The following is a 26,714-nucleotide window of genomic DNA, read 5'->3' as shown; positions in this document are numbered from 1 at the left end:
AAAATAGAGAACCTCTCATTTGCAGTTAGACTTGAGACCTATTATCACAATAAAAAGGCTACAAGCATGAAAAGTGTGAATATACTGAATGCTCAACACATACAGTATAGGAATTGTTTGTAACTTAACCTTATATTATACACATCAGATAAACTCAGCATCTGAAAAACATCCATCAACTACAGATTATGCACTACTTTCAAAAAGCAATTTCATGGTCAAACTGGATTGCAGCTGCATATTCTATCAGGTCTCACACTTAATGATAAATGTTGTTGTCATCTGGTGTCACAAAACAGAACAGCAGTTCAGAGGAGCTGTTCATTGCTCCACCGTAAACCTGCCCTATGGAGACATTGGAAAAACGAAAGAAGCGAGTGGAAAAAAGGAGGTCTAATATAATCCAAACAACACATACTGTATGTGTTTCTTTTTTCACTTTATCTTTTTTTTCTTCTCTCACTTCAGGCCAATCATACCATTGTGGCAAAGCGAGCGGATCAAGGGAGTAAAGAAAAATAAGAAACCCCGAGAGAGTTGTCAGATGATACACCTCTCAGGAGGTTTACCTCTACAGCAAATAGCGACTACTCCACCCTGGTCTAATTACCCATGGAAATACCCAATAAGGGCACACAGGTTCGGTTTCTCTCACATTGACAATGAGACGTGGATATGTTTATACGAAAAATATATTTATTCAATCACAATAAAATAATTAAAAACACAGAAGAAAAGGGCATTCAATACGATGGAACAAAAATAAAGTGCCAATGTAAAAAGGTAAACAGCACAAAGCTGCTGTAATAGTATGGAGGACAAAACATGCAAAAAATAATAAATAAATAAATGTAATAATAAGAAAATAAATAAAGGAATAAATGTCTTGATAAAATAAATATAATGAGTTTTTAATGAAAGTTATTACTGAATTTATTTTTGTATGACTTTATTTCCTTTACTTATTATTTTCTCTTTTTATTTATTATTTTCTATTTTTATTTTTAATTCTTTAAAACATTTTTTTATTCTTTCGTTTGTTTGTTTGTTTTTTTTATTTTTTTTTTATTATTATTTATTCATGCATTCATTTATTTTTGTATTTATTCTTACATTTCTGTCTCTTGTATGATAATGATGTGGGCGGGGCCTTTTTACCATTGGTTTATCGCAGACTGAAGCGTGTGCTCGATTACTCTTGACGTGTTTTGATGTGACGTCAGGTCATATATCATGTAAACTATAAACATAAGAGCTTCAGTCAATCCCAGATTTATTGGTTATACTACAATCATAAAATAAATGTGGAGCTGCTCAACAAAACCACAAAATGAGCAAGTTTCATAAATTATATGATTTAACCTTATTCTTTTCTTTTTTTTCTGTGTATATAACTTCATATTTTGAGGTCCGCAAATCCATAATATTGTTTTCTGTTGTTATGATTGTTCATTATAAAAGATACAACCATGCTTCATTTCCCTGATCGTTTATGTATGTATATATATAAGTTCTGACTGCAAATGACTGTTAGAGGTGCTGATTGATGTTTTAGGAGAGCTGTATGCTGGTATGAATATCGAAGCACATCCTGGATTGTTAAACTCTCTGCAAAACGTTTCCTGCATATTCTAAATCTGTACTAGTCAGGGGGTGCTGAGGTGGGACGTCCATCTGCTTCCGAAAGTACTACTGAGCTCTCGACCAATGATGCACTGGAGCTCCGCAAGGACCGCCTCCCTCATTTCCATGTTGCACACAGAAAAGTACAAATAAATACATGTATAAATAAATAAATAGATATGGAAATAAATAAGGCTATATGTGGGAATAAATAAATGTAAAAAATAAATTAACACATAAATAAAAAAAATATGCAAAATAAATGAATAAATAATGAAAAGCTAAAAATAAAAAAATTAAAGTTAAAAATAAATATAGAAAATAATAAAGGAATAAAGACATACAATAATAAATTCAGGAATAAATTTAATTAAAAACGAATTATATTTGTTTTATCAAGACATTTATTCCTTTATTTATTTTTTTATTATTACATTTATTCATTTATTATTTATGCAGGTTTGGGCCTCCATAATGTCCGTCATGTGTGTGTTTGTGTTCTCTCTCTCCCCCTCTGGGTACTCTGCGTTCCTTTTATGTCTCTCCCCGCATCACTATAACAAGACACAGGTGTTATTGTTGATTATAAACCAGGTGACAAGCGACCACGACCCGCCACATGTGACACACGACCATGCCCCGCCACATATATTATTTATATTGTCATATATATAATAATATATATTATTTCTCCTTCCCGTTTATATCTCTTTACAACTGAGAAAACCAAAACTAAACTTAAAATGACAAACTAAATACAAAATAGAAATAGAAAATCAAAAGCTATAATAACCCTGGTATGCACTTCCTGAAGCAGGTTTTACCAATATTTAATTCACAAGTTTTTAAATGTAATTAAAAGCACATTTTTGTAATTACAACACAACAATAATGACTAAGCAGAACATGTCATGTGTTAAGAAGAGTTGTTGTCAGATTTGGCTGAGGGTTTTTCCAAGACAAGCAACCAATCCTGTCCAAGCATCCTGATGACTTCATTAACATTTGAGAATCATGTCCTGCCCACTGTGAATAAGTGATTTGTATCAATGGGCCTTTACATTATATTAATGCTGCAAGTGACAGAAAGCAGAAACTACTAAAAAAAAAGTGCACAATATAAATAATTAGACGTACTAGCATTCTGTCATTTCTGTGTACTGTTTTTCAGCACAGTGACCAAGTCCAAATGTGGTAGTCATTGCCCATCAAACCAACCAAATCTGATAAAACTACATTTAGTAAAACTGCAATTACATTTAATAATCATGCAGATCATGTATATCCATGTAAACAAATTACTTTTAGTAGCAAAGTGAGCCATATTGTCAATATTTAGCCTAAAATAAATGTGTATGTTTTTAATTTTCATATGTGTGATTAAAGTGTATATAGCTTTATTTCCTTTATAACGTATATTTTATCTTATTATTTACCATATTTATTATGTTGGTTTGTAAAGTTTTGCAAATTTCTGGGCTCACAAACCACACCGTTCAGTTGCCTATGTGGGGCGAACTATAATTGCTCCTCAACATAGTTGAATTAATGCCCATAAATTGCTCATTTTAACTATATTGAATTCATTTTTCTCTTGTAGATTTTACTTTAAATACACTTTTTGGACTATTGAGAAATTATTATTATTTAGTTGCTTAGTTCAGACATGAATTAGTTCCGACAGATTACATCAGACCAATGAATCATGGCCTTTGGTGATTTCAGTTATTGCCAATTTAACCTCAGCCACCATGTCTGCACATGCATATGATTATAAGGTGCAAACACGGTCATTCTCAGTCTGCAGATTGGTGGTAGGCTAATAGTGATTTTTTACTAAACCAGTTTTCTATTGAACGCCCCAATGTTGTGAGGGGGCTGCGTAAACTGTTGCTATGCTTTCATAACAGTCATGAGTCTCATGAATAATTAATTAGACTTCTGAAAGATACTTTTGTGTTCTTTTGAAGTTTGAAGAGGTGTCACCATAAACTGCCATTGTATGACATCACTGAGCACAACATTTATTCACATTTCTCCCTTTGTGTTACCCAAAACGCCGCCACACAAATGATTAAAAAGTGGCGGGGGCATCTTCTATCCTAATTTACCTTCAAATTCAAATATCAAATATAATATATATATTCAAAAATATTGCGAGATCTCGTCACACCCCTACATTTAAGTAAAAAAACACATTAAAAAATACATGATAAAGTGAATTTATTAAAACAAAATGAAATACATCATTTGAAAAAGTGCTTAATTTATAGCATTGTTACGTCCCAGGGCATAATTATTTATGTGACACATGGGCAGTGATAATTGTATTACTTCCTGTGTAGGTGTTGTCTGTATTGTGGTAGTGTTTTGTGGTGTTTTGCTCTCTCTTTCTCTTTCCTTTGTAGCGAATCAGCTCTATATTCTTCCACCATTAGGTAGCGAATCAGCTCTATGAAATATTAATAATCAATCATAACTTGTTATAATCAATTATGAATATTTGGATCAGTTAATCGGGTTAACTTGATGTAGCTACATTAACATTACAACCAAATACTCGGTTCATCCCGTGAACACTCAATTTTGGTTATTAATTAATTAATTAATAGAAATGTACATTTCGGGGCATGGGAAATGTCTTTCTTACTAAGTATTAAGAGCAAGTAGTCAAAATCTATGATTAGTGACTTTAGATATGAGCTTGAGACACAGACAACTTTACATGTGACATGAACAAGACTTTATTAACTAGACTAAACATTTAAACTACTCTAACATACATATACATACATTCATACAGTTTACCAAGGGAAAGAGGGCTGAAGCAGAATACAGGAAGGCAAGAAGTTATAGCATTGTTTGAAGTTCAGCAGATCAACAGCCTGAGCAAACCATCATATTAGTTCTGACACGCCCTTTTTAGAAAGGGGTAAGGATACTTAATGTATCAAATAATGAGACTAAGTTTGATACTTGCATGTCCCATTTGAATTAAACTGTCCTGATGCAATTTGTTGAGGCTCCAGTTGATCTTTGATGTTGTCTTGATGAGAGAGAGAACCAGTGAGAATCAGAGACAAGGCCGTACGTAGCCTGGCACACGCTTGGGAGTCCTTGGGGCCTTCTAGTTTGGCATCATTCAGCGAGAGAGTGAGAGAGCACAAGGCTCAGAGGGCAAGAGAGGCAGGAAGCAAGAGAGGCTAAGAGTGAGCGAGGAAGAGAGAGGGCTAAAAGAGAGAGAGAGCTAAAAGAGAGGATGAGAGGAAGTGGGCGCAGCAATTTTATACCCTCGGGAAACAGGTCCCACCTCTCATTGGCTCGACCAATAAGAAGGGTTTGAGTTCTAGGCGGGAATTTGGTTTATTGCTCTTTGTTGTAAAATTGCCCATTGCATGTGCAAGAAAGAAAATAGGAAATATACTTTTAATACTAATATGTTGTTGTTATCGACATATCATGTACACAGTCATTTCAATCTTCAAAATACCAAGTTATAGAGACCAAATATGCCACACATATGATTTTGGTTAACCATAGTATGCAAAGTCTGAAACATTAACCCATTAGTTTGCAAGAAAACATAGATCAAGCACATTTAAGGGAAAATGTGAGATGGCACATTAGATACATGTCAATATTTATCACATGGATATATAGAATATATATATAGGATTAACAGGGTTCATTTCTCTTTCTCAGTAAGAGAATGAAGTGAGGGTCAGCACTTCTCTGAACATTCCTTTGGAGGTCGTAAAGGCCTCCATTACTCTGGGCATGAGAGAGTTCCTTTGTCAAAGCTCATTTGCATGTTTATGACAGTAAGAGATTTTGGGCTGAATGACTCAAAAGATAGTAAAACATCGCGTAATATCATTCTACAGAGATCTTATATTCGAATTCAGCTCGGACAAATCGTAAGGTTTAATTTGATACCAAGAAAGGTATATTTAGTACACTTAATAAGGGAATATACACTGAGGCTATTAAATATGAGGCCTCAGAGTTTAAAACACACAACGAAACAGTTCTAACGAGTTTGATATACCTCAGAAATACACAACATACAGGGATTACACGTATTTCATTAGCAATATGCAGTTCTGTGTTTAACTGAAAAAACACACACACACACACACACATTTTTACGTTCAAAGTTTCCCCCTTCCTGTCCACACGATAAGCACGTGGTGAGCATGCGGATGTCACATGCGGTTCTCTGTCAATAGTTCATTGTCTCTTTGTCAATACATTTATTGTGCTTGTGGAGGCTGGTTGGCGCTATTTCAGTAATTAGGGGGGTTTTTAACAGTAAGTTCTTGTTTGTTCGGGAATCTGTTAAGGCACTGATCCTCCGCCATACCTTACACCTTCTCACTCTCTCTCCTCATTGCAAAGGTTAATGGACACCAGCCAACAATGTTACCTTTTGATTGCTGCCTTGTTCTGATTGGTTGCTGGATGGAGAGCTTGAAGATAAAGCTGGAGAGTGAACTCACTTGATGGAGGCTTTATTAGTGTCCAGGCTGCTGAGACCGCAATTCTGCTGCTGCTGCTGCTGCTGCTGTTGTTGTTGTTGTTGTTGTTGTTGTTGTTGTTGTTGTTGTTGTTGTTGTTGTTGTTGTTGTTGTTGTTGCTGCTGCTGCTGCTGCATCATGCTAAGTGTTTCCTCAACTTGTTGTAGTTGTAACCATTTGTTATTGTACAACCTGTTGCTTATTGAAGTAACGGCGGTAAGTGTTAAATCTTTGTTATTTGTTATATATTGATACTCCTCGGGAATCCTAAGTTCATTGTTTATTTTTTGGTTCTTTTTGGAAGCCGTAGGGAGGAGGACGCCATTTTTGTTATTGATCAAGTTTTTTATTTTTTATTAATTTCTCCATTCTCATTATTACCTTGTCACCCCCTCCCAACCCAAGACGGGGCGGGACATAATAGTATTACAAATCTGACATTTGATTTTAGATAGATAGATAGATAGATAGATAGATAGATAGATAGATAGATAGATAGATAGATAGAATTTGTCCCCGAGTATCATTTGAATGTTAGTGGGCCGTTATAAACACCACCATGTAGAACAGGGGCTTTAACGTTTCCTCCTCCAGTAGCTGTTATATTCATTGAAACTGCTGGAGTCTGAGCAGACTGAGTTGCTGCACTGGATGACACTGCACTCTCAACAGGAACTGCTTCTGACACTGTGATAAAGAGGCATAGAGGAGAAGAGAGAGAGAGAGAGAGAGTGAGAGAGAGAGCTGTTAAACAAGAGATAAAATGAAATCCAAACCCAGAACATATCAAGAAACGTCAAAATCATTCTCCACAGACATGAAACCAGTATCTATTGTTTTTCTGTACCTTCCTGAAGTTTCTTCTTTAGTTGGTCAGCTAGCTCATTTTGTTTCATTTTGCGCAGTGTTCGGACTGCAACCTTCCCAGCATCTGAAGCACAATAATGCTGCACCAAGTAATCCACAACAACATGCGGAACAGCATTTTCAAGTTTTCCTCGAGGGAGAGACTCTTGTTCCCCACTGTTTATCAACCACCATTTGAATTCTTTAAACTCAACTTCCAGAAGATCCTCAAGAGCTTTTAGAATCACTTCTTTGATGGCGGCCATCTAGTGTCACTGTGGGGAAAAGAACAGTACAATCTGAGACCTTTCGTGCAATTATCATGCTCCAAAAGCAATATATGAATATAATATTATATATATCCAAAAAAACGGAATATCTTTTGTTCAGGGCCAGGCAGACTATTTTTGAATCGGGGGATAAAGCAGGGAGAGTTTTGGCTGGGTACATTAAACAAAAAGAGTCCAAATCCTCGGTAGCAGCAGTGACGACTGGGGATGGAATTTATTTAATCATCTAATCTGTCAAGTTTTTCTGCTTTCTGCCATCACTTACTGCACATGCGCTGGAATTTTTGTAAACAAGAGGATTGGTCTATAGACCTTATTCTCAGTAGCACCATGTTTAATTTGTAATGGGATGGAAATGAAGCTGTGAGGGATAGACCTACCATCTCTTCAATGGCATGTGTAACGGTGGTCAGCTGGTAGATAGCTGTGCAATGTGTATAAACTCAAGAGGTGCACTAGCGACTGACGCTAGGGAGTGTAGCTTTTAGCCTCCTTGTTAGTGCACCTGCCTCCCATGCAGGAGACCCCAGTTTGAGAACCATACGGAGGGTAGAGCATCACAACGGTGCTGTGAGGTTTAGGTGGGTGAGTGTAATGGTAGCCAGCTGATTGATAGCTGTGCAATGTGTATAACCCTCACTGTCCTGACCTCAAGAGGTGCACTAGTGACTGACGCTAGGGCCTTTAGCCTCCTTGTTAGCGCACACATGCATTGGGTAAATCTGTAATGACGCTGTTGTGAATACGTTTTAGCATATGCTGAATAACATAAGTATATTTTGTCTTGGCAGATACTTTAAGCAAACACTTTAACAGGTAGTTAAAGGGCAAATAATTAAAAAATTACGTTTCTATCATCACTCATAACCCTAAGGTCTGAATGAGTTTTTCTCGTCCGTAGAACAAAAAAGATGTTAAGCGCAACGATTAATCTCAGTCACCATTCACTGCATCTGTTTTTCATTCAATGAAACTCCCTAATATCTGCTTTTGATATCCAGTGAAATAAGAAAGTCAAACAGGTAAGCGATGACCATTTTCATTTGTGTGAAATATATACCATTAAATGTTGAACAAAACAGCGCAAGCGCATAAACACAAGTGAATTTCAACAGTGTGAGCACCATGACACAGCTCGCACGTAAAATGTAAACCTGCAGAACTTGCAAATCACAAACTCGAGCACAACAAATATGATTGTGCACACAAATTAACAAGTCCTACACACGCGCGAGTTATTTTCTGCACACGCGCGCGCAGATCTGCACACACACGCAAGTTCTTTTCTGCACACAAGTCGGTTTTGACACTCAGGGGCGGGGCCCAATCCTTTCTGTTAACAAATGCTATTGGCTGCTGACCAAATCCTGTATTGATTGGCTGCATCTCTTCGAATCTCTCGTGATTGGCTGTTGTTGGACGAGAACAGACAGAAAGTAGGAATGACGTTGCAGACAGTAAAGAGGTTATGGTTTCTTTCTAAATTCCTCCTTAATTTCTTGTAGCTGTAAGATGTTTTGTGCATACACACATACACACACACACACACACATATATATATATATATATAAGAGGCAAGATGACACTAGCTGCGTTTCAATAAAACAAGAGCGCGTCCATCTGAAGTGTGATAAGAGACATGAAAGAAGGGCCGGATGGGCGGTCATTACAAAGCCTTGCTACTGACGACGATCATTATCGGCCATATAATGTTGCAACTGACAAATCAGAATCAAACATTTCAGAGAGACATTCCTGTAATAATATTATATTTGATGTACACTTGATTTTCTAACCTGCCCAGGTGAAAAATAAATATATTTAAATTGTACTTATTTTGATATATTTAATGTATTTTAAGTGTATGTATTAAGTATGTATTTAATATGTTATTTTGAAACAACTTCAAGTATATTAAGTGTACTTTATTAGGTATTTAAGTTCAATTTTAATGTATTAGTAATATATTTTATTATACTTAATTGTGTTAAAATGGAACAATTTTAAGTACATTTAGTGTAATATAATAGTATTTCTTTAAAATTTACTTTTAATACACTTTAAATTCACTTTATAAATACATCAGAAGTATATTTTTAGCTTCACATTAATGTGTTTCAAATATATTTTAAATATAATTTCAGCTTATTAATAATATATTAGTAGGACACTATAAGACCCACTATTAACATATTAAAAATATATTTTTCCAAAACCATTTATTATGAAAAAAGTATTTTTTAATGTATTAAAAAATACAGTTAAAAATTTTAATTCAATAAAACACAGTAAAAAATATTTCTATAAAACACACAAACAACTCTTTGAAAGATAAACTTTAATGCACTACATCAGTACAGCACCATATGAAAACTAAACAAAATACATTAACATAAAATGCATTGATTTGCAGAGATATTAAACAGAAAAAATAAATAAATAAACTAACTTAAGTCAAAGTGAAATACAATAGCTGTAAAAAAAAAATTAAAAAAAAAAAACTGGTCTTGGAGTTTGCCTCATTGTTACATTTTCTTCTAATGAGTGCTCGCACCTCAGACACTGTCGTGGTCGGAAACTGTTTGATCACAGTATCTATGAAAAGGGAAAAAGAAAAATTTACTTTTGTTAAAAGTCACTGTTCCCTTTTAGAAGGGAACTTAAACTGTGTATCACTGTGCAATATAGTTGCATTATATATATAGTTGCACTGTGTATTATAATTCTAAGTTGTACTAATATAGTCATAGACTTTTGCCAAATTTGATTGCCTATATGTTGTATTAGAAGGTGAAAAGACCGTTTACTTAAAATTATTAAAAATACATTAAAATTATATTTGTATTGTACTAAAAACAAACTTAAGTATAATTTTAATACATTTTAATAGTCTTTTTCACCTTTCACCATATTTATGCATGTAATGTGTAGATCATATATTTTATCAGTAGACATTCAATAACATTTTTGTTAATGTAATTCAAAAAAGGAGTTAATAATATATCTACAGCAAAAATTAAGACTTGCTGGACAACAGTGAAGTATACATGTTAAGTCACTGTATGTCACTGTAAAAATAGGCAATTTAACTGATAAACTGAAAATGTATACCCATTGAACAAGTTTAATAACTATAATGTATAAATGCTAATATTTATTTTTGTCAGCCCCCTTTAACTTTGAGAGCAAAAAGTGATGATGTACAGAAACACATACCTATGAGGGCTTGCACCTTGAGAGGGTCCAACTGGTCTTTTGATTGAATCCCGGATTTACCAGTAAGCGTACATCTGGATAAAGTTTCTCTTCCAAAAAGTAAAGTGGCCAAATCTTGAGTAAAAAGAGAAGCTCGTGATTTGTTCAGCCTGTCATAGACTCTTTTGGGGACTTTTACATCAGAACCACCAAGGGAAATCTGGGAAGAATAAAAAACCAAGCATTTGTATAAACTTGTTAATTTATAATTCAAATAAAAAGCTGCCACTTTGTTACTTAATTCAGAACACTTACTGAAGTGTTAATGCGCAAAAAGACAGATATAATTATAATTACAAATAGGATTTTTCTTTATCATAAAGACTTTTCTAACCATTTCTGAGGTTTCTGAAAGACACAGCTCAGATGAACTTGGGCTTGAGCTGCATGAGCCTCGTTTCATGGACTCTAGGACCTCTTTGAGAGATGCTACTATCCCTGGAAGCTCTACAAGAAAAATTGAGTTGCATGTTATACAAAGTTAGGGAAGAAAAAACACTAGTTTGTGTTCTTCATATATACATGGACTCTTGTTTAAATGCTGAAATATATTTAGTAATGAACCATTACTGTAACTTCCATGCTATTATTACAGTAATTATTCATTATTAATTAAGACAGACAATTCTATGAATGTTACAAGTTGGTGACAGCTGATAACGACTTGATTAAATGTAAAAAAGCTGAATACAACACATACAACCATATAAATCAGTCCCTCCATAAAAACACAATTATGTGATTGCATAATTCAATGCATAATCAGGCAAAGTACGCATATTTACGCGGGGGATGCATTTTTTCAAATACAGCACACTTAGCCGAATAAATTCCAGATTTACACACACAAAATATGCGGTGCTTTCATAATTCCCACATTTTCGTTGCAAAAAGTCACATATATCTTAGCAGAAAGTTTAAAAATGTTGAGTTTACTTCACAAAAGAGCAGCCATTCCTCGTTGCCATGGGAACCATTACTGAGTGATGTAATTATGCAACGTGAACATCTGGAAAAGCTGCAAACCCAGCAATGAAGCTATGATGAAGCCAGTTTTGACTCAATGTTTTGTAAGTTTGAGCCATATGTTTATTAAGGTCTGAAATAAAACATGTAATATACTTGCTTATCATAGGAATTAATAAGAAATAACTCTTTACATTTAAGGTTGTATCAGTGATTTCAGGCCCAAAAATAAATGATCACATTTATCTAATCTTTCCTAATGATCCGCTAGCTGCCCTCCCCATAAGCAGGCTGTCAAAAAAACGCCTCTCTGTAGGCAGACTAGGCTCTGAGATCTGCACACAAAAACAAATGGGTACAACCACCACTCAAAACCAAAATAAACAGTGTCCAACCAATCACCGACAGGCGCGGGCTTTGCGCTCGTGCACTTCTGGACGCGAAGTCAGAGCAAAGCCCGCCCCTGTCTTTTTCCATCCTTTTCTATCTGTTAATACAGAGTCATCGTGATGACTTTTCCTCTCCATGCTGGCTGATACCCTATCAAAAGACTGCAACATAAATAGACTTTAAGAGTTAGTTTACCCAAAAATGAAACTTCTGTCAATAATTACTCACACTCATGTCGTTTCAACATTGTTCACTTTCTGATCCATATAAAGTAACTTTATTACCACTTTCAAAGACCAGAAATGTAGTAAAGACATTGCTAAAATAGTCCATGTGACTACAGTGGTTCAACCTGACTTATGGGTTTGAACCGACATGAGGTTGTGTAATTAATGACAGATTCTTAAATGTTGCGTGAATTAACCCTTTAACTGGTCAAACAAAGACACCTGAGGCCTCATATTACACCAAAAAATTACACCATCACAAGTAAAATTTTCCAATGACTTCCTCATTGTAAGCATTGGCAAGTGTCTAGTCTATAAAACATATAAACCTTTTTTATTTTATTTTTACATAGTCAACAAAAATTGCATTTGCAATTGTATTTGACTCCATAGAGTCACAATAGACAAATTAATTTTAAATGTAATTATGTTTAATTGATCATCTTCTAACGTTGTGTCCAATGCAACAAATATAAAAATGAACAATAAAAAGTATATTATAAATGATTAAGTCAGTATTTGTAAAAATAAATTAAAGGTTTAATATTTACATTTCAATTGCTAGCAATTTACCTTTCAAAGCTTTGACAACATCATCATCAAGCTCAACATGAGTGTTCTGGGGCGATGTACTCTGCAAAAGACTGTTGTCAAAATCCTTACTTATATCTCCTTGTTCGTTGTCACTCTCCAGTGCAGCCTGTATTTGTTACATTGGACACAAGGTTAGAAGAGGCTCAATTAAACATTAAATTTAATTAAACATAATTACAATTCTAATTAATGTGTCTATTGTGATTGTATGGAAGTCAAATACAAATCTACATTTGAATTATTCAACTTTGTTGAACAAATTTAGTAAAACGAGAAGAAACACCAAAGAGAAAATATCAGGGCTGACTAGCATATACTCCCTGCAGTTCCCATAAAATAAGACACTATACTAAAAATGTTTTTACATCTAAAACATCTGTTTCCAGTCTTAATAACAGAAAACTCTGAAATCTGACATTTATAATAGTAGGAGATTCCTAAAGCAGCAAAATGTTCTAAGACAAAGTGGTGGATAATTTTGCTTAGGTCACAAAGATGGAGGAATCCAAAGTTTACTTGACATTTAGAGACACAATTTTATACTTTATTTGTAAATAGATGAAAGGGTAAAAAATTATTTGAGATTATTTTTAATTAAAAATTAAACATTGCTTACTCTCTTCCTTGATTGTCTAGGTATGTTTTCAAACATGTCAATTTCAGTGTTATCTGAGTCATCTGACATTGGAGTGGAGGTTACAGGAGCTGCTTTTTTTTTCCTCAACTCCAGAAGGTCTCTTTTCAGCTGGTCTCCCATTGCAACAGCAGCTGCACTTTGAGATGTACTTGCACTCTAAAAACAACACATTCAAATTAACATAAAAAGGCAGTCAGGCTGAATCACTACTGTTAAAAACAATAATCCTGAAAGGTTAAGATAATGAACAACCTTTACGACCTCGGATGTTTTTTTCCCTTGAAGAATGTTGGTCTTCCAGATGTCTTCACCTCTCTTAAAAGCATCTCTCTTTACAATTAAGTCCTTGTAAACATCTGTAATTACAAAATATATGTAATTACATAATATGATAACAATACAACATCAGAATGGGCAGAACCAATAAACACACCAAGAAAGTGATAGCCAATGTGTAGTAATTCCTCATTGTCATCATTTATTCACCCTCAGGCCATTTAAAATCTTCTTACTTTGTATGAACACATGTATTTTGAATTTTTTCTTTTTTTTACCAAACATTGAAATTAAAATGTTTCAATTTGTTAGGGTGTAAACTACACTTTTTAAAAACACAACCCTAGGTTGCGGGTCAGCTTATGAGGATACTGTTGTATGTTTTGTTCATAATGTGTTTTTTCTACTTTGGAAATATAATATAATACACTATTTTATCTTCTATTTTATTTTAGGATATATCTTCACTTGACAATACTCAGAATAGATCCACATTTTACAGATAAAACTGAGGAAAATACCCCTTTTACAATTTCTAATAGAAATATCTGCTAAATGCATAATAGTAAAATGTAAATAATATTTCTGTTATTGAATGTAATGTTATCTAAAATACAGGCCTCAACAAAGAGGCTAAACTACTACTTACTCGACGTCATCTACCGACGGTTTTATTAAAAGAAAAATCTTTGCAATATGCACATTTCTTGGATAGGCTATATATTAAATATAAAAACTCTCATTTCATTATTTAATGCCGTTTTAATGCAGTGCAAGTTATTTAATTGGTTTTGTAAAAGCTTATAGTTGGTGATTACAACTTGATTTATTTATCAAATATAAGACAATGACATGAAAACTGACAGACTAATATTAATGAATTAGCCTAACATTTTATGGATTTAAATATCCTACGTTAACATTTTCGGCCGACATTGTGCTCAACGAAAAGTTGCTTGTCCAAGGGACAATCAATCCTGTCGTGTAATCACCATTAATAACCGTTTTTCTCTGCAAACACAGTGTGCAATGTGTTTATAATTGTTTTATTTCACTGTCTAGAATAGATTACGTATTCATCGTGATTTTCCACGACAACTGAGACGTATGTTTATGGATAGACGTTAGCTCGCGTCAGTGTCAAGTCAACGGTTAACATCAGTAATCCACATAAATTATCTAATGTAAAAGAGCATCGTCATCAACTTCTGAAAATATTTTCTAAACCCAAAGTTAGAATAAATCCACTTATACTAATCACTTAAACTAATAAACTTACCACCAAGAAGTAAGATCTTTGCTGGCAGTATCTTGCTCTTTCCATGTCGGCTGCGACTTGGCAGGCGCACCTCTACATAGCCCTCTTCACTGCTAATTTGTTCGCGGGAGCTGACCTGGTAATCTGCTCGTCTGTGTTCTCTTAATATTATATCTGTGCTGTCCACCTTCACTAGGTCAGAGTCAGGGAAATAGTACAAAGCGAAATTTGGAAAAGACATGATTTCTGTTGAAAATATCCGTAGGCTATAGTTGGAATACCACAGTATCCGTTTCCCGCTCAAATTGCATATTCAAATTGCAGTGTGTGATTGGAGACTTACCTGCAAGCTTGTTTTGAAAAACTTGGCTCTGATTGGCCTAAATGAATGCAACTGGAAAGATATATGATATTTGATGTCAGGGTACAGCAATGCTTGTATTATGATCGTTTTCTTATCGACGGTGTACTTTATCACACAGAAACTAACAAACGGCTACAAAAAAGAAACAACTCTGTTGTCGAGTTAGCTGATGGCACATTATGCAAGATTCTGAGCATTGTGGCATTTTACTCTGAAGGTTGTAATGCACAAATGAGTTGTGTTTTGGTTAAGGAGCTTTGCAGGACTGCAAAACACCTTTGTAGGGATTCTGACCTTAAAATTTCTTCCAAGTTTATTCATGAGGTAAAAGAGTCAAATTCTATTTATGCAGTGCATATACTGCAGTAGTAACTAAGGTTATAAATAAGTTATGTGTAACAAACAAAAATATTAATCGTTTTACTGTACACACAAAGTACATAAAAAACATAAAAAAATACTTTAATTTAGTAACACAAGTATGTTTTCTGTAAATACACTAAAACTTCACTAAACTATGTTCGTTTTTAGCATATTTCCTCAAATTTCAATTAAGTAGGCCTATATATTTATTACCATTGCATTTCTTGTAAACTATTTTGAAATATAATTTAAATATGTTTGTATTTAGCATATTTTTAAAAAAATTGTAATTGAACATATTTATTACCAATGTAGTTCTAGTACACTTTTTAAAAACATATTTAAAGTATGATTGTCATTAGCATATTTATTAAAAATGTGATAAAGCATACATTTATTACCAATGTACTACTAATATATTTTTTAGAAATACAACAAAAGTATGCTTTTCTATAGCATATTTCTTAAAAGTGTAATTAAACATATATTTATTACCAATGTACTTCTAGTATACTTTTTAGAAATATATTAAAATGCAATTAAATATATTTTTAGTACACTTTAAATAAGCATGTTGGAAATACAAATGTATTAAAAACATACTATTTGTATTTCAAATATATTTTTAGCATATTAAACACAACGTCTTTTTCACCTGGGTGGCCATATTCTGCTGCACCTGCTGTGCTTTCCCAGCCCCAAGGGTCCAGGGCCTGACTGGCTTCCTCTCTGAGACTGCATTTCATCTACATAATGAATTCATGTAGAGGCTGATGAGTAGTCAATGGCCCTTGCAGTACCACACTAACAAGCTGGGAACTATCTGGCATCTAGCTATCTACACTTACCATTTTGTGAAACACTAATGTTCCCTTCAACATTAACGTTAGATGGATAGATATGGATAGATGGGGTACCTCTAAACAGGTTCACTAAACGCCTTGCTGCGTTCTACATTTCCACCTATTTTCAGTTATTATCAAAGACAGAAAACAAACACACACACACACACACACACACACACACACACACACACATATATATATACATCTTACAGCTAAAAGAAATTAAGGAGGAATTTAGAAAGAAACAATAACCTCTTTACTTAGTCATACATTTTTGGGGCATTTACGTGTAAATGGTTGAAATCATACTTACTATGTGATAGATAAATTGTTTCGATAAATATCCACTTGTATGCTACATCTAAAGGATGCTTTTATTAAAAAAAATTATTTAATATTTAAATTTTTTCTCAAGCCTTTTGATCTCGAGACTTTTTTTTTTAACTACCTCTTGTTGTTTGCTTTTTGTTGTTCAGTATTGTGTAGGGGACGCTTTTCTTTCATTTACACTGACAATAATTGTATTGTTCCTATTGATGTATATTTCTTATTTCTCCCCTAAGAGAGTTCCCTATCGAGAGGTCTCACCTATTGCGTAAGTAGCTTACGCTATGGGAAAACTCCGTTTCTCGAGAAATATTGAAGTCTTTATGTAAAACCAATGAGCGACCAATGAGCGCGCACTTCGCGCCCGCGCGCTCAGAGCCAGCCAAGATTAGCATGGCTAAGGCTATATATTAGGCGCCCCGTCATGAGAGTTCTTTAGATTTAATCTCCTTCAGCAAAGACCTTCTCTTCGCTGGATCCTCCGGATTGTTGGAGTCTTTCGCCCGCCGTCGAAAAGCCTACAGCTGGACCACTAAGAGGAGGCCCGCGCCTTCAGCCGCCTTCGAAGCCTTCTGCTTCGCCATCAGGCGCGCATCGCCATATCCTTTTACTGCAAGCGCTCGCCTCTGCGACGCATTTTGATTGACTAAAAGAGTAATTTTTCAAGGCGTTGTTGCAAATGCCTTCAGCCTGCGCCTCGTGCAGAGGCCCTCTTCCGGACGGGGATCGTCACAGCATTTGCACTCGCTGCCTGGGACCTGACCACGCAGAAGCTGCTCTCACTCGAGGCGGATGCCCCGAATGTGATTCCCTGTGCCTCACCGAGCTGCGCGCTCCCTTTTTCCGCCTTCGCCGCGAACGAGCCTGCTACCACCGTGCTGCCGTCCCCTCTGTTCGAGCCGCGCAAGAAAAAGCGCCGCTCACGGAAGCGCCGCTTCACCACTACCCGAGAACTCCCCGCCGCCAGTCCATTTCAACGCTGGCGGACCAGCACCCCTCCAACAGAGTGGTGGGTCTCGTCTCGTTCGGCGCGTCAGGGAACGACGGTGAAAAGGATGACAGCCTTTCCATTGACGCTGCATCCGACGACTGGCTGGGTTCGGCCTTCGCCAGAGCACGCGGACTTCAGTGACGTCACGCCGGGCCAGTCCCCACGTGCTTCACCACTACCCGAGAACTCCCCGCCGCCAGTCCATTTCAACGCAGGTGGACCAGCACCCCTCCTACCGAGCGGTGGGTCTCGTCTCGTTCGGCGCGTCAGGGGACGACGGTGAAAAAGATGACAGTCTTTCCATTGACGCTGCATCCGACGACTGGCCGGGCTCGGCCTTCGACCCCGCGCCGTCGACATTAGCGGACACGAGCAGGGGCACCAGCATGGACTCAGAGATCGTCCGCATCCTGTCTAAAACGGTAAGAGAGTTCACTGAACGCTTAACTGAAGCTCGGAAGGATTCGCAGGCTATGCGTCACTTCCTGCCTAAGCACTCCAGCTCGTCACAGAGCCGCCAGAGACCGCCTCAGCAGCAGCAGCAAGTCAGGGCGGCGCCTCCCGTCTCCAAAACATGTAAAACATTACCCAGTCCCCTTACAGGCGGCTGGAAATACCTGTACAGCAGTCAATGGGCCAGTCACAGAACTCGCTCACCTGCAATCAAACGCCGTTTTAACGGCAACACACAGAAATCACATTTTCTGCCTGTGTCACTAAGGGGTCACGTGTCCACACTAAAGTGCGCATTCCCACATATCAATACTGTCCAAACAGTGCCAAATACTTCCCCAGCTCGAGCTGGATGCCCCATGAATGTAGATCGTGTGCCTATTGTCATGTATGCACCACTACACACAAGCACTGTTCCCACAGTTATACACACTTCCCCAGTAAAAGCGGGAAATACTATAAAGGTTTGAGCGTGCCTGCTGTGATGCATGCACCCCTACACACAAACACTGTATGCATAGCCAAAAAAAAAAAAAAAAAACCCCACCGCGAGCAGAAGACTTTATGAAAAAAAAAGGAAGACTTTACGCCTGCCTATTACGATGTATGCACCCCCACCCGAAAACTCTGTCCATACAGTTTCAAGCATTTCTCCGACTCATGCTGCAAGCATTTCGGAGATAGCGCGCGTGCCTGTACTCTCACACGCATCCCTGCACTCGGCACTCAACACGGCTGCTCAGCACGCACCTGCGCCTCTGAGAGCTGTAAACTCAGTGTTAGCACAAGGCAATTTGCCGGTGGGGCCCATACGTCACTGCGACACACCCCCAGCCAGCATTCAGCCCATATCTGTGCGAGCAAAAGCCTGGGAAAAAAATCCCTGACATGCCGAAATGGGTTTTGAACATAATAAAACACGGTTACTCACTTCAATTCGCTCGCAGACCACCCTGCTTTTCAGCGGTGGTCGAGACGAAAGTGAGGAAAGATGTGTCACTTGTTCTACGCACCGAGGTGCTCAAACTGATAGAGAAGGGCGCTATAGAAACTGTTCCTCCCTCTATGAGCGAGGCGGGTTTTTACAGCCGCTATTTTCTCGTCCCGAAAAAGGACGGTGGCCTCCGCCCCATCCTAGATCTCAGACATCTGAACAAAGCTTTAATGATTCGCTCTTTCAGAATGTTAACAACCAAACATATCCTCGCGCAAGTTCGCCCCGGGGATTGGTTTCTATCAGTGGATTTGAAAGACGCTTACTTTCACATTCCGATAGCGCCTCATCACAGGCCTTTTCTGAGATTCGCTTTCGAGGGACAGTCATACCAGTACACAGTACTACCATTCGGCCTATCATTGGCCCCCCGTACATTCGCGAAATGTATGGACGCGGCACTTTCCCCCCGAGACGCTGGCTCAAGAGCCGTGTCCCCACTCACGCGTGGTGCTCGGGCCACTTTTTGATCAGAGCGAATCACGGCTGTATAAAAGCCCCGACGCCCTGGAAAGCCGTCAACTGGTATCAAACCGGCGTGAGTCTGGGCGTAAATACGCGGAGAAAAATGATCACGACAGATGCCTCCAAAATAGGATGGGGGGCCCTTTACGAGGGCAGGCCTGTCTCCGGCTTTTGGTCAAACCCGGAAAAGCGCCTACATATAAACTGTTTGGAAATGAAAGCGGTCGCCTTGGCTCTCAGAGCCCTGCTTCCGTACCTGAAAAACGAACACGTCCTGGTCCGAACGGACAACATGACGGTAGTTTCGTATAGAAATCGCCAGGGTGGACTCAGGTCGAGCTCCCTGCACTCTATGGCCAGGGAGCTCATCTTATGGTCACAACACCACCTGCGCTCGCTGAGAGCAGCGCATGTGCCAGGCGCCCTGAACCAGGGAGCGGACATGCTGTCCAGAGACAAGGTTCTCCCAGGAGAATGGTCTCTCCACCCCCTGACGGTTCAGTTGTTATGGCAAACCTTTGGCGAGGCAGAGGTCGACCTCTTTGCCTCCAGAGAAAACGCGCACTGCCCCCTTTTCTTCTTAAAGAGAACGGACGCGCTTGCCCAAGTCTGGCCGAGCCGCCCCTTGTATGCTTTTCCCCCGATCGTGATGCTACCTCAGGTCATCAGTCGGATCAGGGAAGTGAAATGTGCAGTGCTCCTGGTAGCCCCACTCTGGAACAACCAGACGTGGTTTCCAGAACTGATGCAGATGATGCAATCTGCCCCATGGCCAATTCCGTTGAGGCTAGACCTCCTCAGGCAGGCCAACGGGATGATTCTTCATCCCCGCCCCGATCTGTGGGCCCTCCATGCATGGCCCCTCAACGGGTTCCCGAGAACCTCCCCAGTGGAGTTTTGAGAACCATCACTGAGGCACGAGCGCCTCTACGAGGCTTTATATGCCCAAAAGTGGAAAGTGTTCAGTGACTGGTGTGATACCAAGAGCTTGAACCCCAAATCGTGCGAGATACCAAGTGTACTCGCCTTTTTGCAAGAGCTGCTGGAGGCGGGCCGCACACCCTCCACACTCAAAGTCTATGTGGCTGCCATAGCGGCGTCACACAATCCTGATAAAGGACGTTCATTAGGGAAAAACGACCTAATCATTCGTTTCCTAAGAGGCGCTAGGAGGATGAACCCTCCTCGCCCCCTCTCGGTGCCGATCTGGGACCTGGCCACGGTCCTAGACGCACTCAAGAGTGCCCCATTCGAACCTCTCCGAACCGTGCTCCTTAAACAGCTCTCGCTCAAAACTGCGCTCTTGCTGGCGCTCGCCTCAGTCAAGAGAGTGGGCGACCTGCACGCGCTGTCATCAAGCTCTGCTTGCCTGGAATTTGGACCTAACGACTGCAGAGTTGTCCTTAGGCCAAAGCACGGGTATATTCATAAAGTGCTCTCCACACCCTTCAGAGTACAGGTGATATCTCTGGCAGCTCTATCGTCCCCAGCAGACTAAAGCTGACACTAATTTACTCTGCCCGGTCAGGGCGTCAGAGTATATTTGGAACGTTCTGCCCTGTTCAGACAGACGGAACAATTATTCGTATGCTTTGGCGGCCGCACTAAAGGTCTCGCAGTCTCAAAGCAAAGAATATCGCGCTGGATAGTGGATGCTATAGCGCTAGCTTATGAAGCCAAAGGCCTTCAATGCCCCTTAGGCGTAAGAGCTCACTCTACGAGGAGCATGGCCTCCTCGTGGGCATGGTCAAGTGGGATACCCATTGAAGATATTTGTGCGGCGGCGGGCTGGGCCTCGCCTTCGACATTTATCAGGTTTTATAACCTACAGGTCCCCTCATTGCATTCCAACATTCTATCAGCCTGACTGTAGAATGGACTGGAGAATGTATATGCTGAACATTATCTCCTCCCTTATAAGGTCCGTCTCTGACCGACTTAGAGGATTTTTTATGCTTATCAGTACTAGGGCTGGGGCGGTATGGATTTTTTCTAACCGCGGTTGAAAAGCAAGATATTACCGCGGTATAGCGGTAAACCGCATTAAATACATTACATTGGATCAGAGAAGATGTGCGTTACTATTTATTTATTTATTTTTATCCCTGTGCGCCAATCGGAAACGGATTTCACTGCTGATATTCTGGGGATACAACATAGCCAATAGGCTATAGCCTACTAGGGACTTTAGCCTTTAAAATATCTTTGCTGCATTGGATCAGTCTCCTTTCTAGAACAGCCAAGAGCTTTCTAGCCTCGCGGCAGCAGCCTTGCATCGCTCAGACCTTAAAACAGTCAGCGCCATGGATGCGGTTTTGAAAATTTATCAAGAAACGTTGGTGCGGACAGATGAGTTTTGTGATGCGATTGCGGATTAAATAATAATAGCCCATCCGCAAGCATCTCTAATACAAATGGAATGTTATTATGTGTCATGGAACATTGCGCTCCCCAACTCGCGAAAGGTCGGATTTGCTCCATATTTTGATAAGTTTTGTTTAGAAAACCTTGAATCCATGTAGGCTAATATCATTAGACATAATCCATATCATTAGAATCAATGAATCCATGTCATTAGACACAACGAATCCATGTCATTAGACACAACGTGCACACATGTGCAGGCCAATATTTTTTTTGTTTTTGTTTTTTTGCGGTGACGACGGTGACAAGCTCAGACCCGCGGTTGGAGTCACGTGACCGCGGTATTGCGGTAATGCGGTAACCGTCCCAGCCCTAATCAGTACATAGAAAAATGCATTCCAACATTCTATCAGCCTGACTGTAGAATGGACTGGAGTATGTATATGCTGAGCATTATCTCCTCCCTTACAAGGTCCGTCTCTGACTGACTTAGAGGATTTTTTATGCATATCAGTACATAGAAAACTCAGTACATAAGATATGTGCTTGTGTTTGTACTATGAGCTCCCACCATGGACCACCTTGGAAGGGCTCTATACTATCCCATTATGTAGCTCGCTGTTGGCCGGCTCGTGGAATAATCACTTTGCTTTAAGGCTCAGGCATCTGCCTCTGGCTTTATAGAGCGAAGTCAGCACGCACAGCGTTTTACATGGTGTTCCCATAGCGTAAGCTACTTACGCAATAGGAGAGACCTCTCAATAGGGAACGACTCGGTTACTACCTCGGTTCCCTGAGAGGAGGGAACGAGTATTGCGTAAGCTGCCGTGCTTGTGCTTGATCAGTTCGCTTCAGTCGATTGAACCTAAAGAACTCTCATGACGGGGCGCCTAATATATAGCCTTAGCCATGCTAATCTTGTCTGGCTCTGAGCGCGCGCTCATTGGTCGCGCGTTCAGAGTCGCCCCGTCATTGGTTCGAGCAAGTTGTCGCAGCACAGCCAATGACCGAAGCTACCTCGCTCATTGCTGTCTGCTGTGCAGCTGCAATGCGTTTTACATAAAGACTTCAATATTTCTCGAGAAACAGAGTTTTCCCATAGCGTAAGCTACTTACGCAATACTCGTTCCCTCCTCTCAGGGAACCGAGGTTGTTAGTAACCGAGTCGTTTTTCTTGTCAAAAATAAAAAGTTCCCGCTTTCTGTCTGTTCTCGTCCAACAACAGCCAATCACGAGAGATTCGAAGAGATGCAGCCAATCAATACAGGATTTGGTCAGCAGCCAATAGCATTTGTTAACAGAAAGGATTGGGCCCCGCCCCTGAGTGTCAAAACCGTGCAGAAAATAACTCGCGCGTGTGTGGGACTTGTTAATTTGTGTGCACAATCATATTTTTTGTGCTCGAATTTGTGATTTGCAAGTTCTGCAGGTTTAAATTTTACGTGCGAGCTGTGTCATGGCGCTCACACTGTTGAAATTCACTTGCGCACTGTGTTTTTGCGCTTGCGATGTTTTGTCCAATATTAAACGCCATACGCGAGTGTGTACAGATCTGTGCACGCGTGTGCAGAAAATAACTCGCGAGTGTGTTTTTGGTTCTCGAGTTTGGTATTTTTCAAGTTCTGCAGGTTTACATTTTACGTACGAACTGTGTCATGGTGCTCACACTGTTGTAATTCACTTGTGTTTATGCGCTTGCGCTGATTTGTCCAACATTTACCGCCATACCAAGTCTCGTAAAATATCCTTCATTTGTGAAAAAACTCATTCTGACTTAATCTAAAATTGTGACTGTGTTCTCAGCATCCTATAAATGAAAGATAAAGGCCAAATGAACGTTTTTTTGAACTTCTGAAGGTCTCCCTACATTACCCATATACGTCTACTGATGTGTGTGATCCGACACGTAATGCTAAAGAGCACAAACACATCTTCCGGATGCCAATAAGACGATCAACAGATGTCATTGAGACCTTTATGATTTATAATGTTTGCGAATCTGTTTAATATGTTTATATGTTAATTAAAATACGATGCATTCCAGATGAAACCCTCTTAAACAGGGAGATGTCCATCTGAGATGCCTCTGGGACGGTCTTTACATTGCCATGTCATCCTCTTCCCAAGATCTCCCTCTAAATAAGTTAAAAAGGACTTGTTTACAAGGTTGATTCTGTACTTACATTTCTGGTTGTTTATCGTTGAGAAGCACCCAGCACTTCCTTATCTTCTCGCTTTGTTCGGAGATATACTTGAAACAGTTTCACTTTATGTTTTTAATAACAAGACTTCCCACAGCTGTCTATATATGGTAAACAAGTTTCCGATCCATCGCGACTATAGCCTATATTTCATTTTCTCTTTGTTAAAATATAACATCTGACCTAATAACTACAAATCTCGTATTTAAAGGGATTGTTCACCCAAAAATGAAAATTCTCTCATTTACTCACTCATGTCATATGTGTACAGTATATAGTATTCATACTTTACTTTGTCTTTGTAATTACAATGACAGTAGCCTATTTGGGAAATTCTAGAAAACTTTTACATTCTGCATTAAAAACAGTCAAGATAAACTTTTATTAGTAATTTCAGAGTTTATTGGTATTTCAAATGTTGAAAATTGCATGTGAATTCCTGATGCATATTACCAGTCAGACCCAGCATATACAGTTTATGATCCTCATAGTAAATAATATAATCATAAATGTACACCTATAATGCCAGAAATATAAAAAGTAGTTTATAAAATTTTTTAAAAAAGCTATTCGAGAAGCATTAATTTATCCAATCATGAAACTGATAAAGAACGACATCCCTTTATTCTTTATCTTCTTGTCCTCCATCTTGTATTTGAGCCGTCAGATGGGGTCGGTCATCCTGCGCAGTTTGCTCTCTTCGAATTCCTCATTCATCATGAAGTTCCTATCGATGAGCTGCGCCCCTTCCTGCCAGTTGAGGCAGCAGTCCGTCCCGAGACTTCTGTTACAGCGTTCAGAGAGAGGACTGAGCAGTCTGGGCGCAACATCACCACGGTGGGCAAGTCCTGGACTTCAGAAATCACACCCAACTCCCTGTGAAAGAGACAATGCACACGATGCCACAAACGCATACTACAAAGCAGAATTAGTATGATTAGAATGGTAAGCTATTTCAGAGTGTTGTCTACGTACTTCCTGTTGGTGTCTTCGTAGGGCAGGAACAGGCAGCGTTTGGGCAGCTCTCTCAATAACTTCTACTGCTCCTCCTCTGATGAGTCCAGAGAGATGTATAACAGAACGAGCTGTGCCGAGCGCTCCACATAGAACTCATCCATTAGTTTCTTATAGAAGTCCACTTCTCACATTCAACAGAAACAAAGAACAGCATGAGAATCCGGTTCTGAAGACGCAGGATGATCTCGCACTCGGTGTCCAGCTCATCTTTGTCTTATTGTTCTTCACCAAACCATCCCCAAGAACAGGTCTACCATGACAGGATCTGATGAGAGAGATCATGAGTGGTCATGTTCTGAACCCTTGCCCAGATGTGTTATACAATGAGAGTAACTAAAGCTTTACAGAAATTAGCTGTTGACTTCATAACTTTCTATCAGGGTCAGCCAATACTATATAATGGAAGTGGTCACCTAGGGCACAATGGTCCATAATAAAGTAGCAGATCATTAGGTTCTGATGCAAGAACGTCTATCATTCAATCTACACAACCAGAAAGATAAACGTTCCCATATTAGTTAAAATGAATATTTATGGACATTAGTAATATTTTGATATATCATGTGGGTTTTAATGAGCTAGCTTGCCTAACATACCTCCCTGATAATAAAAAACGCTGACTATACACTAAACATACACTAATATTTATTAACTTTAGGTAAATTTGTATTTTAAAACTTAAGGTAGCAAGGTACCTAGAAACAGATGAGTTATCTTGGCTTTGGAGACCGTTCAGCCCGATGGTGGAAAAGCTCTTCTGCATTAATTTGATCAGTGTTACATTTAAAAGTGCTGTAAGCAATCTTAGCCATTCTAGAACTTCCGTGAAACATTGTTGTTTTAGACGCGCCCCACTTTCTAAACCCATGCGTGCGCGCGCACACACACACAAATATCCTTGGAGACTATTATAATCAGAGATAGAGTAGGATGGCGTCTCAGTTTCAGAGATTATAAATGAAATATAAAATTTGATGTCAGCCAACAGTTACACTGACTTTGAACAGGTGCTACGGCGCTAGTTGTCAAAAGCAGCAGTAGCAATTAGCGCTCACGTGACAGATGGACAGCTCTCAAACTGACGCTCTCAGCTTCCCTTTGCCCATATATGGGCTGAAGAAACGCTTCAAAGTCTTCTGATGGACCCTTTTCACACTTCCGCGTTCACAAAGAAGTTGTCATAGATGTCCAACGCAAACGGCCGCCGGGGTTTATGTGTTTTCACAGTCCTTTAAGGTTTTGCTGCATTTATGTTCGGAGATGTTGACCGCGTTGTCCATCAATGGTTAAATCTAAACTCATCAAAACGGTTACAAATGATTTTTTGAGGGTTATCTGCACAAATACGAAGTCGATATACATTATTACAAAGAGGTTAGCACGGACATATTTGAACGCACATTGCTGATTATTACCTTTTATTCAATTAAGTTATAATAATAATGACATTC

At 38.8% G+C, this 26,714-nt stretch overlaps 2 protein-coding genes and 1 pseudogene across 2 annotated transcripts; all 3 read right to left on the bottom strand.

Moving 5' to 3' along the window:
• Positions 1 to 4,252: 4,252 nt before the first annotated feature.
• Positions 4,253 to 24,322, bottom strand: si:ch211-114l13.9 (uncharacterized protein LOC796649 homolog). The gene is made up of 3 exons (XM_052126834.1): positions 24,229 to 24,322; positions 6,988 to 7,261; positions 4,253 to 6,827 (listed from the first exon to the last, which is right to left on the bottom strand). Exons 2-3 carry the CDS (start codon positions 7,250 to 7,252, stop codon positions 6,664 to 6,666), a joined length of 429 nt encoding a protein of 142 aa, XP_051982794.1. The 5' UTR covers positions 7,253 to 7,261; positions 24,229 to 24,322; the 3' UTR covers positions 4,253 to 6,663.
• On the bottom strand, positions 9,642 to 15,739 carry LOC127643894 (uncharacterized). The gene is made up of 7 exons (XM_052126829.1): positions 14,901 to 15,739; positions 13,598 to 13,701; positions 13,325 to 13,501; positions 12,688 to 12,814; positions 10,866 to 10,978; positions 10,493 to 10,691; positions 9,642 to 9,871 (listed from the first exon to the last, which is right to left on the bottom strand). Exons 1-7 carry the CDS (start codon positions 15,118 to 15,120, stop codon positions 9,726 to 9,728), a joined length of 1,086 nt encoding a protein of 361 aa, XP_051982789.1. The 5' UTR covers positions 15,121 to 15,739; the 3' UTR covers positions 9,642 to 9,725.
• A 328-nt stretch (positions 24,323 to 24,650) lies between the features above and the next one.
• On the bottom strand, positions 24,651 to 25,520 carry LOC127643898 (nucleoredoxin-like protein 1; annotated as a pseudogene).
• Positions 25,521 to 26,714: the final 1,194 nt, after the last annotated feature.

The sequence above is a fragment of the Xyrauchen texanus genome, chromosome 5 (genome assembly GCF_025860055.1).
Source record: "Xyrauchen texanus isolate HMW12.3.18 chromosome 5, RBS_HiC_50CHRs, whole genome shotgun sequence".
Taxonomy (NCBI): domain Eukaryota; kingdom Metazoa; phylum Chordata; class Actinopteri; order Cypriniformes; family Catostomidae; genus Xyrauchen; species Xyrauchen texanus.
Note: the sequence above shows the minus strand (reverse complement) of the source record. Positions and strands in the feature narration are given on the sequence as shown.

What these genes read in the sequence shown, in the direction of transcription:
- LOC127643894 (XM_052126829.1), bottom strand. Translation starts at nt 15,120, where the DNA reads ATGTCTTTTCCAAATTTCGCTTTGTACTATTTCCCTGACTCTGACCTA. An exon ending in AAAGATCTTACTTCTTGGTG is followed by an intron (nt 13,702 to 14,900) that starts GTAAGTTTATTA and finishes TTGTAATTACAG; the next exon opens with ATGTTTACAAGGACTTAATT. An exon ending in CTAGACAATCAAGGAAGAGA is followed by an intron (nt 12,815 to 13,324) that starts GTAAGCAATGTT and finishes TAACAAATACAG; the next exon opens with GCTGCACTGGAGAGTGACAA.
- si:ch211-114l13.9 (XM_052126834.1), bottom strand. Translation starts at nt 7,252, where the DNA reads ATGGCCGCCATCAAAGAAGTGATTCTAAAAGCTCTTGAGGATCTTCTG. An exon ending in AAAGAAGAAACTTCAGGAAG is followed by an intron (nt 6,828 to 6,987) that starts GTACAGAAAAAC and finishes TCTTTATCACAG; the next exon opens with TGTCAGAAGCAGTTCCTGTT.